Source organism: Hypanus sabinus, chromosome 21 (assembly GCF_030144855.1).
Source record: "Hypanus sabinus isolate sHypSab1 chromosome 21, sHypSab1.hap1, whole genome shotgun sequence".
NCBI lineage: Eukaryota > Metazoa > Chordata > Chondrichthyes > Myliobatiformes > Dasyatidae > Hypanus > Hypanus sabinus.
The window spans coordinates 23,467,648-23,482,945 of record NC_082726.1 but is presented as its reverse complement, the minus strand read 5'-3'; the positions used below and the strand labels follow the sequence as shown (position 1 = coordinate 23,482,945).

The 15,298-nt window shown below is 41.4% G+C and overlaps 1 protein-coding gene across 5 annotated transcripts in view; it reads right to left on the bottom strand.

Moving 5' to 3' along the window:
- Nucleotides 1-15,298, bottom strand: part of cd276 (CD276 molecule) — a 423,418-nt gene that overhangs the window by 84,961 nt on the left and 323,159 nt on the right. For all 5 annotated transcript variants that reach the window (XM_059946178.1, XM_059946182.1, XM_059946183.1 and 2 more), the window contains exon 6: nt 8,188-8,223. In XM_059946178.1, coding sequence (XP_059802161.1) covers nt 8,188-8,223 — 36 coding nt within the window. The remainder of the gene's footprint in view (nt 1-8,187; nt 8,224-15,298) is intronic.

Genomic DNA, 15,298 nt, shown 5'->3' with positions numbered 1-15,298 from the left:
TGCCTCCTCAATCTGTTCAGCTGCCTCTTTCAGAACTCTGTAGTCCATCTGGTCCAAGTGATTTACCTACCCTCAAACCTTTCTGCTTCCCATGCACCTTCTTGTTAGTAATGTCAACTACACTCACTTCTGCCCTGTGACACTCATGAATTTCAGGCATTCTGTTTGTGTCTTCAACAGTGAAGACTGATACATAATGCAAAATACTTATTATATATGTCCATCATTTCTTTATCCTAAATTACTACCCCTCCAGCGTCATTTTCTACCAGTCCAATATCCACTCTTGCCTCTCCTTTATTCTTTATACAGTATATCTGTAAAAATTTCTTGGTATCTTCTTTTGTTTTATTGTCTAGTTTTCTTCATATATTGCAAACACGAGGCAGATGCTGGAAATTCAAGCAACACGCACAAAATGCTGGTGGAAAACAGCAGGCCAGGCAGCATCTATAGGAAGAAGTACCGTTGACGTTTTGGGCCGAGACCCTTCATTAGGACTAACTGAAAGAAGATATGAAAGTGGGAAAGGTAGGGGGAAATCCGAAATGACAAGACAGGAGGAGGAGGGATAAAGCTAAGAGCTGGAAAGTTGATTGTCTAAAGGGATTAATAGCTGGAGAAGGGAAAGGATCATGAGATGGGAGGCCTGGGGAGAAAGAAAGGGGAAGGGGAGCACCAGAGGGAGATGGAGAACAGGCAAAGAGTGATTGTGAGAGGGGCAGAGAGAGAAAAAAAAGGAGAGAGAGAAAAAGGGCGGGGGGGGGGATAAATAAATAAATAAGGGATAAGGTAAGACGGGAAGGAAGGGCATTAATGGAAGCTAGAGAAATCAATGTTCATGCCATCAGTTTGGAGGGTACCCAGACGGAATATCAGGTGTCGTTCCTTCAACCTGAGTGTGGCTTCATCTTGACACTGGAAGAGGTCATGGAGAGACATATCAGAATGGGAATGGGATGTGGAATTAAAATGTGTGGCCACTGAGAGGTCCTGCTTTCTCTGGCGGACAGAGCGTGGGTGTTCAGTGAAACGGTCTCCCAGTCTGCGTCAAGTCCACCTATAGAAGGCCGCACCGGAAGCAAGCACCAGACACAGTATATCACACTCCCCTCGAGGAGGAGTATATCCTCCTCCCCTTCTTACCCATCCCTTATCTATCTATCTATCTATTTATTTATTTATCCACCTGCCTGCCAATTAATTAATTAACTAATTCTCTCTCTCTCTCTCTCTCTCTCTCTCTCTCTCTCTCTCTCTCTCTCTCTCTCCCCCCCCCCCCCTCCTTTTTTCCTCTCACCTTTTTTTCTCTCTCTGTTCCTCTCACAATCACTCCTTGCTTGTTCTCCATCTCCCTCTGGTGCTCCCCTTCCCCTTTCTTTCTCCCCAGGCCTCCCATCTCATGATCCTTTCCCTTCTCCAGCTCTGTATCCCTTTTGCCAATCACCTTTCCAGCTCTTAGCTTTATCCCTCCCCCTCCTGTCATCTCCTATCATTTCGGATCTCCCTCTCCCCCTCCCACTTTCAAATCTGTTACTATCTTTTCTTTCAGTTGGCCCTGACGAAGGGTCTCAACCCGAAATGTCAACTGTACTTTTTCCTATAGATGCTGCCTGGCCTGTTGCGTTCTACCGGCATTTTGTGTGTGTTCCTTCATATTTCATCTTGTTTTGCTTATGACTTACTTAGTTACCTTCTGTTTGTTTTTAAAAACTTCCCAATCTTCAAACTTCCCACTGATTTTTGCAATATTTCATCCACTCCCTTTACCTTTTATGTGGTCATTGACTTTTATTGTCAGCCGCATTTGCCTCATCCTCCCTTTAGAATACTTCTTCATCTTTAGGATGCATCTATCCTGTGCCTTCTGAATTGCTCCCCAAAACTCCTGCCTTGCTGTTATGCCATCATCCCTACCAATGTCCCTTCCAATTAATGTTGGCCAGCTCCGCTCTCATGCCTCTGATACCCTTGACTTTACCTTCCTCTCAAACTGCAGGGAGAATTCTATCATATTATGTTCACTGCCTCCTGAAGGTTGCTTTACCATAGTGCCCTAATCAAATCTGGTTATACAACATCCAATCCAGAATGTTCTTTTCCTCCATGGGCTGAAGCTGTTCTAGAAAGCATCTCGCAGGAATTCTACAAATTTCCTCTCTTGGGATCCAGCACCAACCTTAATTCCCCAATCTACCTGCATGATCCCCCATGACTATTGTAACATTGCCTTTTTTACATGCGTTTTCTGTCTTCTGCTGTAATTTCTATCCTGTATCCTATGTACCTTTCAGTATATAACTCTCATCAAGATCCTTTTACCCTTGCAGCTTTTTATTTCTACCCATGAGGATTCTACATCTTCTGATCCTAGGTAACGTCTTTCTCAGAGTTTGACTTCAATATTTATCAACAGAGCCACACCACCACCTCTGCCCACCTACCTGTCCTTTCAATACAATGTGTATCCTTGGATATTAAGCTTCCAACTATGACCTTCTTTTCAACCATCACTCAGTGTTGCTTATAACATCATACCTGCCAAACTCTGACTGGTTTGAGATCATCTACCTTATTCTGTATATTGAATGCATTCAAATATAACACTTTCAGTCCTCTATTCATCAACCTTTTTGATTTTGCCCTCTTGTTACACTTTAACTCATCCAAGTAACTGCAGTTTTGCCCAGTCATCTGCCTGTCCTTCCTCATAGTCTCAGTACACACTGCATCTACTTGCATACCAACTGTCCCATCTTCAGCCCTATCACTCCAGTCCCATTCCCGCTGTGGAATTAGTTTTTTGCATACCCAACACCTCCAGCTAACCTGCCCTTAAGGATATTAGCCCTCCTGGGTGCAGGTGTAATCTGTCTTTTTTGAACAGATCATACTTTCCCCAGAAGATATCCCCAATGATCCTAAAATCTGAAATACTAGCTCTTGCACTAATTCCTCAGCAATGCATTCATTATCCTATTCTTACCCTTAGAGGTGCATAGCACAGGCAACAATCGGGTGATTACCACCCTGGAGGTCCTGTTTTTCAGTTTGCTACCTAATTCCCTATATTCTCACTTCAAGATCTACTCCCATTTCATATCCAGGTTGTTGGAGCCAATGTGTATCACAAATACTTGGTGCTCAGCCTCCCCCTTTAGAAAGCTGTGGACCTGATCTGAAACATAACATCCAGGTGGCTTTTTCACATCCACAGAATCTCCTCCCTGTTCCTTAAGCTATGGAATCCCCTTTAATTGGTGGCTCCTCTTCCACCCGCTTCTTTCCTGAGTTAGAGTCGGTGCCAGAGACCTGGTCACTGTGGCTTTCCCCTGGTAGGAAGAAGGTTCAACTCTGGACCAGACTCACTGCATTTGCTTTTATCCCTGACTGTATCACCTCTTATTCTGGACAGCTGCCTTCGTTCTATCCTCCAGGAACCTAAAGTTATATAAAGTTCATTTCCATACCACCCTTATACTTCCCAACCTCCAGTGACTCCTGTCAAATGCACGCAGTCTTTTTCCATGGAATTGGGAAATCAAAAACTAGAGGATATAGGTTTAAGGTGAGAAGGGAGAGGTTGAACAGGAATCAGATGAGCATCTGTTTCACACAGCAGATGGTCAGTATATGGAATAAGCTTCCAGAGTGGCTGAGGCCAGACCATTAACAACATATAAAATGCACCTGGGCAGGAAAGGTATTGGATTTGCACATGAGTGTGCTTCCATGGGTGTGTTAGTCTGGGAGTTCTGCAGAGGCAAGAAGGCCAACTTTGCGTCTGGCCACAGAATAACCTGGATGGAGATCACTGAATAAGTCGCAGATATTTTAGCTGATTTCCCACAAAAGATGACATTCAAAGCATGGCACTTTATCCTTTGCAGGACCACTGAGGCAAAAAACGATGTTGTTGAAGAAGGCATAGCATTTCACTGTAACTTTATTACAGTGCTGTAGAAAATGACCAGCACCTTGCTATGTACTTTGAGTCCATTTCCATGAGCAAATGCACACCTGTGGGTCAGGATCACGCCCCACACAGCTACTATTTTACAGTGTGAATTACATACCAACAATCTAACTGGGTGCTCGCACCACAGGATGTCGCACACTCACATGGTGTACACTCCACATACTGATATGGTGCATACTCACACACTCAATTGGTGCACATTCACACACTTTCATGGTGCACACTCACATGTGCACACTTGTACTCTCGCATTCTGCACATACACACACACACACACACTCACACTCATAAGCTGCATACTCACAGGGTGCACACTGTACGTTTCGATGTACATGGGACAAATAAACTACTCTTTGCACACTCGCACACTCACACAATGCGCACTCAGTTTCCAGGACTCTACAACTCCTATTCACAGTATTATTTATTATTGTAATTGCACAGTTTGTCTTCTTTTGCACACTGGTTGTTCGTCAGTCTTTGGCAATGTGTAGTTTCCCATTGATTCTATTGTATTTTGTTCTACTGTGAATGCCCGCAGGAAAATTTATCTGTGTCGTCTATGGTGACATATGTACTTTGATAATAAATCTTCTTTAGAGAGAGAGAGAGAGAGAGAGATATGAGCTGGACTGTTAGCACTGAACACCCTGAGAATTTTTCCAAGTCTTTCCCAGGTCAAGAACAGCTAGTGGGAGTGAAGTACAAGGGCAGATGGCCTCCTACCTTGAACCTTTCAATGAGTTTACAGCTAATGGAGATTTCTGGGAAAAGCAGTCACTTTTACAATGTAGAAGGGGTCTCCTCCCCTCACTACCAGCCAATGAGGGAAGAAGGTGGTTATTTAAGGCACCCGATGAATGAGTAATGTAGCAGAGTTTTGAGAGCCATTAAGTTTCAGGATAGGTCATGTTGATAGGGTGCAATGTCTTGCAGTTTGCAGAGCCTCATGTAGTGGCAGAACCCTTTGCATTTGGGAATTTCACTTGCATTCCAATAACAAATGTGTTTTAACTTAAAACTTAGTCTGAACATTTATTGCATCTAGCAATTTTGTTTGTAGACATTCAATCATCAGCTTAGAGCTTTCATCTTGTGCTTTGACAGGTCCATTATGGTGCTGGATACCAAGTCACTTTCATGAAGGCCAGGAGTAAAGATTTACATTCTTCTAGCACCTCTTGCATCCCTTTCAGGGTATCCTCAAACACTTCACAGCCAATCGAGTACTCCGCAGTCACTGCCAGAATGTACTATGCACAGGAAATAGTACGTGGTCCCAAAAAGGAAAATGCATCAAGTGCTTGCAGAGACAAAGTGAAACTGATGATGCTCTTGCCCTGTTTGCCTTTGGCTTAATGCGGATCAAAAATTATCCACAGAGGGAACTGATAGATTTTGCATTGTTTGTCTAACCCTGTGCCAAGTTGTCACTTGTTAACCAGCATGAGTCATTAAACAACTGTGACCTTTGGAGACAACTACTGTCAGCTTTCCTTTAACAAGGGGCTTACATTTTCATCTTCAGAACTGCGTATTAGCTCCCAAGATCCTACATAACAACATTTGGCAGAGAAGATAAATGTTTAATGAGAAACACTAGTAAGAGGCAATGATCAATTGAGGATTACAGTTTTATGACAAGTACCAAGCATGCCTTTCTCCAGTAATCTACTCTGTCAATCTTGAATAAAGCATTATATTTTAAATCCAGAAAGTCAGGATGCTGAAAATAAATGATAAAGTCCCAGATTTTGTATGTCCATTTATCTTGTCTATATTTTCTTTGTGGATAACTTTATTACTTATTTTAATGCTGGCACAGTAGTGTAGTGGTTAGCACAATGCTTTACAGTACCAGAGACCTGGGTCCAATTCCCTCCACTATATGTAAGGAGTTTGTACGTTTACCCCATGACCATGTGAGATACCTCCCGTGCTCCTGTTTCCTCCCACATTTCGGTTGGTAGGCTAATTGGTCATTATAAATTGTCCCGTGATTAGCCTAGGATTAAATCAGGAGGAGGGGGTAGTTTCTGACAGTGCAACTCTAAGGGCCGAAGGGCCTGTTCTGTGCTGTGTCTGAATAAATAACAAAATAATGCGCCAAATTCAGTTGGTTTTCTAGCAGTTACAACATTTGACTTAACACTTCCTTTACTTTGAAAATGACAGTCACTTTCTCTGGTCACACTCAACACTGAAAATATTTCCAAAGAAAACTGTTAATTATTTCTCCAGTGAGATTGAGAATTAATTCTTTAACAATGAATAAAATTAACAATTAGGATGCTGTCGATACACAGGAGCTGGAGAAATCATCTAACATTACAATTATTTTCTTAAAGTTAGGGGAGAACTAAATGCAAATAGATGAAATCGATTTAATGAACGTTTCAGCAGGGCAATATTGGGTGAGTGATCAACAGCTTGGAGAGGATGGCGATAGCTGTGCTTAGTATCAACTGGGGAAGAAGACTAGGTAAGACTGGACTAGGGGTCACTGTTTAAAAATCAGAGTCAAGTCACTTGGGAATGAAACAAGGCAACTCCACAAACTGTGGTAAAAATTAGAATTCTGTAAATGGCAATCATTAGTCAGAAATCTCAAACCTAATAGTTTATGAACATATCAATCATTAGTAAGCCCTCAAAACTATTCTACCAATTAATAAAATCATGGCTGATCTAACTGCAAACTCATCTCCAAATTCCCTCCTGGTCTCAATAATCTATTACCCAGTGGCTTATCAAGAATGCATCCATCTCTCTTACAAACCTCCAACGACTCTACTTCTATGACCATCTCCCAAATCACAATGCAGCCAGCGAAGTTGATTTTTTGAATTGTATGAAGGGTAACAACTGATTGATGGAGATGGGCATTTGGGAAATTTAACAATGGTGATAGCCACAGTACAGGAGTGAACAGGACACAAGGAAAATGATTCTGTTTTGAGACCATTCTAATGACCTTAATGTCGGACAACACTAATGCCCTTATCAAACTGTACTGCAAATGATAAACAGTAACATGGGTGAGGTGTCTCCAAGATTTACACATAGTACATCATCATGTCTTTAGCAGATGCTAAAGCACTTCAGGTGGAATTATGTCCCCACTGAAGGAGGTATAATGCACTCCTTCCCTCCACTAGACTACAGGTCACCTCTGGGCAAGGTGTAGCACCCCCCAATCAGGGTCATATGACACCATGGGAGTAGGTGGTGGATGGTCATATGAGCAGCTGGAGCACACCACAAATCCTGGTTATGCAACCGCTGACACCAGGCAGACAATCTCTGAAGAGTATGCATAATGGCTGGGGTCATCCATCTTGCCCAGAAGAAGGCAATGGCAAACCTGTAGAAAAATTTGCCAAGAACAATCATGGTCATGGAAAGACCACGATCACCCCCGTCATACAACATGGCACATAACAAACGAACAAAAGCAGTTCACTTCCTCTGCACTAATCATGTAATAAAGTTCTTAATGCAGCTACGTGCTCCATGCGCTTTGCAAAATTCCAAGGCTGGCAAAGTGCTGCAGCTTATGGAGCTGCTGTCAGACTGTGCAGCAACCTGAGTTCAGTCCTTGCCTCGAGCTCTGTGCGTTTGCTTGCACCTTGGTGTTGGTATTGAATTTGCTTTATTATCGTCACATATACTGAGGCACAGTGAAAAGCTTGTCCTGATACTGTTCATACAGATCAGATCATTACACATTGCACTGAGGTAGAACAAGGTTAAACAATATCAACACAGAATAAAGTATAACAGCTACAGAGACAGTGCCATACAGGCAAACAGTACAGTACAAGATCATAATGAGGTAGAATAAAATTTGGGGGAGTTGCTGGGAGAGTGGAGAGAATAAAATGGGATTAGTGTAGGATTGGGTGCTTGCTGGTCAATGTGGACTTGGGTTGAAGATCCCGTTTCCCTTCTGTATAATTTTGTGACCAAATAGGTGTGCTGGAATATGTCTCTGTGACACAATGTGAAAAGAAGCTCAGGCAATGATACTGATGTTACAGTATGTGCTAACAGAGTCAGAAACATACAGTACTACAGCAGAACAACAGCCTCTTCTGTCCACATTGTCCATGGCATCTGCCTATTCCCATCTACCTGTACCATTGCCTTCCATACCCCTCTCATCCATTACATATCCAAACTTCTCTTAAACATAACAACTGACATACCTGTCTTTGCTTTCGCATCCTCTTCCACACCGTGTTCTGCAATTAAACAGATAAACCTCGTTAAACATGGTTGTCTGAGAAAAGGTAATCAAGCGTAGTTAGTGCCCAGGTTCAACTGATTGTCATTTGTCCCTGAAATTGAATAGACAATTACTGAGCTCTTTTCCGCACATCCAAATGGCAAAAATAAAATTTATATATATACAACACCTCTTGCATCTATTTCAGAACATTCTTAAATGCTTTATAGACGTTTGTATTTATCTACCATCTCCCGCCTCTCTTTTAGGATATCCCCAAATGCCTTAGAACCAAATGAGTACTGTGTCTTCTCAAGAGATGCTGAAATCTGAAGCAAAATACGAGATACTGAAGGAACTCAACAGTCAGGCAACATCTCTGGAACAAAATGAAAAGTCCGCATTTCAGGTCAAGACCCTTCATCCAGTCTGGAGTGGAGGCAGTTCAGGAAGGGTTGATTCCTGAATTTAAGACATTGATATTGGAAGAACAATTGGTACCTACTGCGGATTAGAAGAGCGAGAGGTGATTCTGAAGGAGATTGTCATGGCAAATGTTAAGTGGTTCAGCAGGGGTATTTCACAAGAAGTTACTCAAGCTCTCTTCTTATTCACTGAAGAACTTAGGTCCCACACCACCAGGTTCAGAAACAGTTATTACCCTACAACCATCGGGCTCCTGAAACATCATGGATAACCTCACTTACCTCAATTTTGAATTGATTGTACAACCTATAGACTTGCTTTCAAGTGCTCATTTTCTCAGTTTTTTTATTTGCATAATTTGTCTTCTTCTGAACATTGTTAGTTTGTCATTCTTAATTTATGGATAGTTTTTCATAAATTCTATTGTATACCTTTATTTTCTTGTAATTGCCCGCAAGAAAATGAATTTCAAGGTAGTATCTGACAACATACAGGTACTTTGATAATAAATTTACTTCGGCTCTGACAATGAAAGATAACTAATACTAAGAATTCCTGTTCTTGGAGAACGATGAACCTTTGGAATTCTCTGCCCCAAAGAGGTGTGGAGGTAAAGTCACTGAGTTTAGTTAAAGAGGAGAGAGACAGATTTTTAAGGGAATCTAGGGTTAGTTGGAACAGGCAGGAAAATGTAAATGAGATCAAATTCAAATCAAACATGATCTTAGTGAATGGGGGAGATCAGGGTTTCTCAGCCTGGGATCCACAGACCTCCTCGGTTAATGGTGGAGGTCCATGGCATAAAAATCTGGTAACCTTTTGGGGAGATGAATAGTATTTTACTCCTCTGATTTCTTATACTCTACAATTGACGTGTTACCCAAGGTTCAATTAATTGTCACTTAGACCACAGGACCATAAAACGTAGGAGCAGAATTAGGCATCAATCCATCGAGTCCCTCCACCATTCCATCATAGCTGATTTACTTTCCCTCTCATTCCATTCTCCTATCTTCTCCCCATAGCCTTTGAGATCCTTACTTAATTAGAAGCTATCAACCTCAGCTTTAAATATACCCAACGATTTGGCCTCCATAGTCATCTGCGGCAATGAATTCCACACATTCACCACCCTCTGCTAAAGAAATTCCTCCTTATCTCTGTTCTAAAGGGATGTCCTTCCATTCCCTTGTGATTGAATATTCATCTGCTCTGGAAGTGGAAAAGTAACTGCAAAGAACATGTGTCAATTAATGTTGGTTCACATGGAAGCCATATGTTGCTGGGTAAGGAGAGATAAAGCCAGTCAATTGTTTTCAGTGGTCCAGCTGTAAATATCTTCATCGTTAGACTTCACATCTCCTTCATTACTGAGCATTTATTACAGAGCGCACTGCACATTCAGTAGAAATGGCTCATAAACATATGAGCCATTCCACTCAAATACAATCACTCCTACATTGTTCAATAAATGATGGTGAAGAAAGACATTTAAAAACTATGCGGAACACACTAATAGGAAATAACACGACATCCAGGAGTTACAGCAGTCATGCAATACACAGGATGACTACTCTATGTCTATCTTATATTTCTTTATAACATGAGGCCATTTGGTCCAAAGACTCAATGCTAGCTAGCCCTCAGAGATATCCCATAAATCCCATACCCCCACTAGCTTAACCCCTCACACAAACTTGTTCACCTTCCCCTGATTCTGCCACCAGCCACCTCCGTGAGGGGTAATTTGGGACATGAAATGAACCCAGAGAACCCGAAGGAAACCCCATGCAGTCATGGGGAGAATGTGCATACTCCAAACAGACAGCACCCTGAGGTCGGCATTGAACCAAAGATCGGTGTAGCTTTGAGACTACCTGCAATGCCGATGTCTTATTTATTAACATGAGGCCAAAATAGTCTGGTCTCCTGCTTTCATCTCGTAGAAACTTAACAAACTTGCTGACCTCTGGAAGATGACCCAGAGCTATTTATATTTCAATTTTCCATTATTGCTGTCTGTTATAGCACCGCTCATCCTATTCCAAACACAAAGTGATCAGCTAATTCAATAAAGATTAATTCAAATCCAAAAACAGTAATGGGATGTATCTAAGTGGAGATACATACATGAAGGAAAAGGAAGAGAAAGTCTGCTGAGCAACAAGAGGATGAGGAACAAAATGAGATACCATAAAACATAGGAGCAGAATCAGGCCATCTAGCCCATCAGTCTGCATGCTATTTCATTATGGATGATCCATTTTCCCTCTCAGCCCCAATCTCCTGCCTTCTCCCCATATCCCTTCATGCCCTGACCGATCAAGAATCAAGATACAATACTAGTGAAGCTGCAACATGAGACTGTAAAGCAGAGGCTTTATAAAACTTTGGTCAAACCTCACAGATTATTGTGAGTTTATGAAAGGATGTGCTGACATTGGAGAGGGTCCAAAGGAGGTTTACAAGATTGATCCTGAAAGGGTTAGCATATGAGGAGTGTTTAATGGCTCTTGGCATGTAATTTTGTTATGGCAAACAAAACAACCAATGCCTATTAGTCAGCTGACTTTCACTGATTGGTCAATGTGCTATCATTGTCTCGAATGTTCTTGAGTAAACCATTTAAATAGTCATGCTTTGGGATGCACTGTTGAGCTTTGAGATTTTTGTAGCTGCATGATTTTACTGAATAAAGGTTTATTTTATGTGGCTTTGTTCTATGAGATCCTGGCTTTGAGTCTCATCAGTAGTATAGGCAAGTGAACACAACAAATTGGCGATGAGGTGCTGTATTATATTGGCATAGCAATTTCAGCAGAATTATGTGCAATTCTATAATAAGTGCAAACTCAAATTGAGGCAACCCATCTGAAGTTAATTGAAACCTTGAGCAGTGAGTCCAATGATATTGGTATCAAACACTGAAGAGACTCAGTTGTTGTGTCCATTACCAACTTTCAGTTCGATGCTGCTTTCGGCTTTTTATGTTTGAACCCTGATTCAACTGTTACAAATATATATGTTTGGCTGAATTCACCGGTTAAACAGACAGGTGGAAGACACAGACTTAGTTCAGAAAATTAGGTACTGCTGAACATGAGTGTTACTTCAACTTCATTCTGCCTAAGAACCCATGTTCTTACTGCTCAACGAAACTACTAACAAGCTTTTTTGGAGAGCAGTCATCTCTCTTCAGTGCTCGCCACCATTGCTTAAAACTCGGTAAACATGACGCTGATGACTTCATCGCTTATGCCAGTGTCAACAATCACGAATATGAAAAGTTCAAGATAGATACATTTTTTATGTGTTACTTCAGATTTCCAGCATTTGCATAAGCTCTTGATTTAATATTGATAGTAGCTGCAGGCATCACCAAAAAGCTTCTTTTAAAATAGAAGGAACAGTGTGTTTGCATTTTGGGAAGAATCCATTTGATAAAAGAGAACACAATCCACATCTAATATGCTAAGTATTTATCTTGGACTTTGACAAGCCAGGAGCATTTTCCCATGGTTCTATCTGAAACACAATGGTGTTTTGCATTCCATGGCTTGGAATCTCAGATTGACAGAGTCTTAATTGCTGTCTCATCTCATTTGTGTTGTTAAAATTAACTCCCCCAACCTGATGGTGGAGTTGGGAAGTATTTCAGCCAGCTTCAGCAGTGCTTACAGGACATTAACAATCAGCTGAATGATTCCAGTGAACGGTTTGGAGATAGGAAATCAGGCACCCATCAACTGAGCGCAACACAGGAAGCAGAACTGTAATACATTTAATGACAGTGTAATAAGAAGTGTTAGCAGAAGGGTTGAGGGCCAAGCATCACAGACTTAGTAAGCACAAGGGAATGATTTCTTGTGCGATGAGTATAAACTAGCATGCATTGAACGATACCAAATGTAGTCGGTTGCCGGATCAGCATTTTCATTCCTGAGTGGGTTGGCGCTTGGGCCTGGATTGGCAGCGGTAGAACCCGGGTCGATGGCCACTCTTTACAGAAGGACAGAACTTGTGCAGCTGATCTCCTTGTATGCAATGAAAAGACAGTCCCCATATTCTGAGCTTTATGTGATTATTGGACTTTGCTCTGTATTGGTTTCCTTCAGTTTTTCGGTCTTTTGTTAATCTTTTTGTGTGTGTAGGGGATGTGGGGATTTGGTGCTGTTCTTTTCAGTGAGTTAATAGATCGTGGATTGTTATGTGAAGAGGATCACTGATTGTTCTGGTGGTTGTTCTGCTGCAGATGAAGTGGGGGGGATTTTGGGGTCTGCGAGTTTGTTTCTTTCTTTTTCATGCCAGTCGGGGAGGGGAGCTGATGTTTTTCCTTTCATCAACACCCATGATCTTTCTGTATTTAATGGCTATCTGGAGTAGACAAATAAGAGTTGTACTGTACATGCATACTTTGACAATAAAATGAACCTTTGAATACTCAGTGACCACTTTATCAGGTATACCTGCTCTATAATGCAAGTATCTAATTAGCCAATCATGTGGCAGCAACTCAATACATAAAAACATGCAGACATGGTCAAGAGGTTCAGCTGTTATTCAGACCAAACATCAGAATGGGGAATCTAAGTGACTTTAACCATAGAAGGATTGTTGATACCAAACAGGGTGGTTTGAGTATCTCAGAAACTGTTGATTTCCTACAGGTTTCATGCACAACAGTCTCTAGAGTTTAAAGAGAATGGTGTAATTTTTGAAAAAAAAACATCCAGTGATCGGCAGTTCTGTGGGTAGAAACACCTTGTTAATGAGAGAGGTCAGAGGAGAATGGCCTGACTGGTTCAAGCTGACAGGAAGGTGACAGAGATCAAACCTGCACAAGATACAAAATGATGTGCAAAAGAGCATCTCTGAATGCACAACGCATCAAACTTTGGAGTGGATTGTCTACAGCAGCAGAAGACCGCAAATGTGCACTCAGTGGACACTTCATTATGTACAGCAGGTACCTTAAAAAGTGGTCAGTGAGTGTCAATACAGGATGGCCAAGAAGGTAAAAGGTTTTCTCACTGCTTTTTTTTCCCCTTTTGTATTTTTTTATCATGAATAAAGTTTATTGATGAATTTTTTAAAGAAGTTCACTAGAACAGACAAAAAATAATATGAGCAAGCCAGTCTATGGAAAAGCCTACGTAAAGTGGGGGATATAGCTGAGTCCTTCTTAACCATATAACCATATAACAATTACAGCACGGAAACAGGCCATCTCGGCCCTCCTAGTCCATGCCGAACTCTTAATCTCACCTAGTCCCACCTACCCGCACTCAGCCCATAACCCTCCACTCCTTTCCTGTCTATATACCTATCCAATTTTACCTTAAATGACACAACTGAACTGGCCTCTACTACTTCTACAGGAAGCTCATTCCACACAGCTATTACTCTCTGAGTAAAGAACTACCCCCTCGTGTTTCCCTTAAACTTCTGCCCCCTAACTCTCAAATCATGTCCTCTCGTTTGAATCTCCCCTACTCTCAATGGAAACAGCCTATTCACGTCAACTCTATCTATCCCTCTCAAAATTTTAAATACCTCGATCAAATCCCCCCTCAACCTTCTACGCTCCAATGAATAGAAACCTAACTTGTTCAACCTTTCTCTGTAACTTAAGTGCTGAAACCCAGGTAACATCCTAGTAAATCGTCTCTGCACTCTCTCTAATTTATTGATATCTTTCCTATAATTCGGTGACCAGAACTGTACACAATATTCCAAATTTGGCCTTACCAATGCCTTGTACAATTTTAACATTACATCCCAACTTCTGTACTCAATGCTCTGATTTATAAAGGCCAGCGTTCCATTGATTTCCACTCAATTTCTCTGTTCTCAAATACTCATTCGTCTTCACTTTAAATATATCTAATGATTATAAGACCATAAGACCATAACATATAGGAGCAGAAGTAGGCCATTCGGCCCATCGAATCTGCTCTGCCATTCAATCATGGGCTGATCCAATTCCTCCAGTCATCCCTACTCCCCTGCCTTCTCCCCATACCCTTTGATGGCCTGGCTAATCAAGAATCTATATCTGCCTTGAATACACTCAATGACTGCCTCCACAGCTGCTTGTGGCAAAAAATTCCACAGATTTACCACCCTCTGACTAAAGTAATTTCTGTGCATCTTGTTCTAAATGGACGTCCATCAATTCTGAAGCCGTGCCCCCTTTTCCTACCATGGGAAATTACTTAGCCATATCTAATCTGTTCAGGCCTTTTAACATTTGGAATGTGTGGTTTCCACCACCCTCGGGGGCAGAGAATTCCAGAGACTAAATCATGCCTTTCAATAAGGAATTGGTGTGAACAATTTCTGCATTTGATCCAGCTTGTTTGTTGCGTCGGAGAAAACAAATCAGGTTCACAAGTATCGGGGTTACTCTGATTGATCTTTCAAATATGCAAAACAGGCTCGATGGTGCAAACAGCCTCATGCACTACATAAACTGAGCTTGAGCTTCATACAAACAACATCATTAAATTCAAAAGTTCAATGTGTACACACAGACACACACACACACATACATTCGTTCTTACGAATAGCAGAGATGGTTTCCTCTCTCTCTCCACTTTACGTAATTAGTTTTCTTATCACTTTGATGCCAATCATTACTGATGGATAGATAAGATACTTTATTG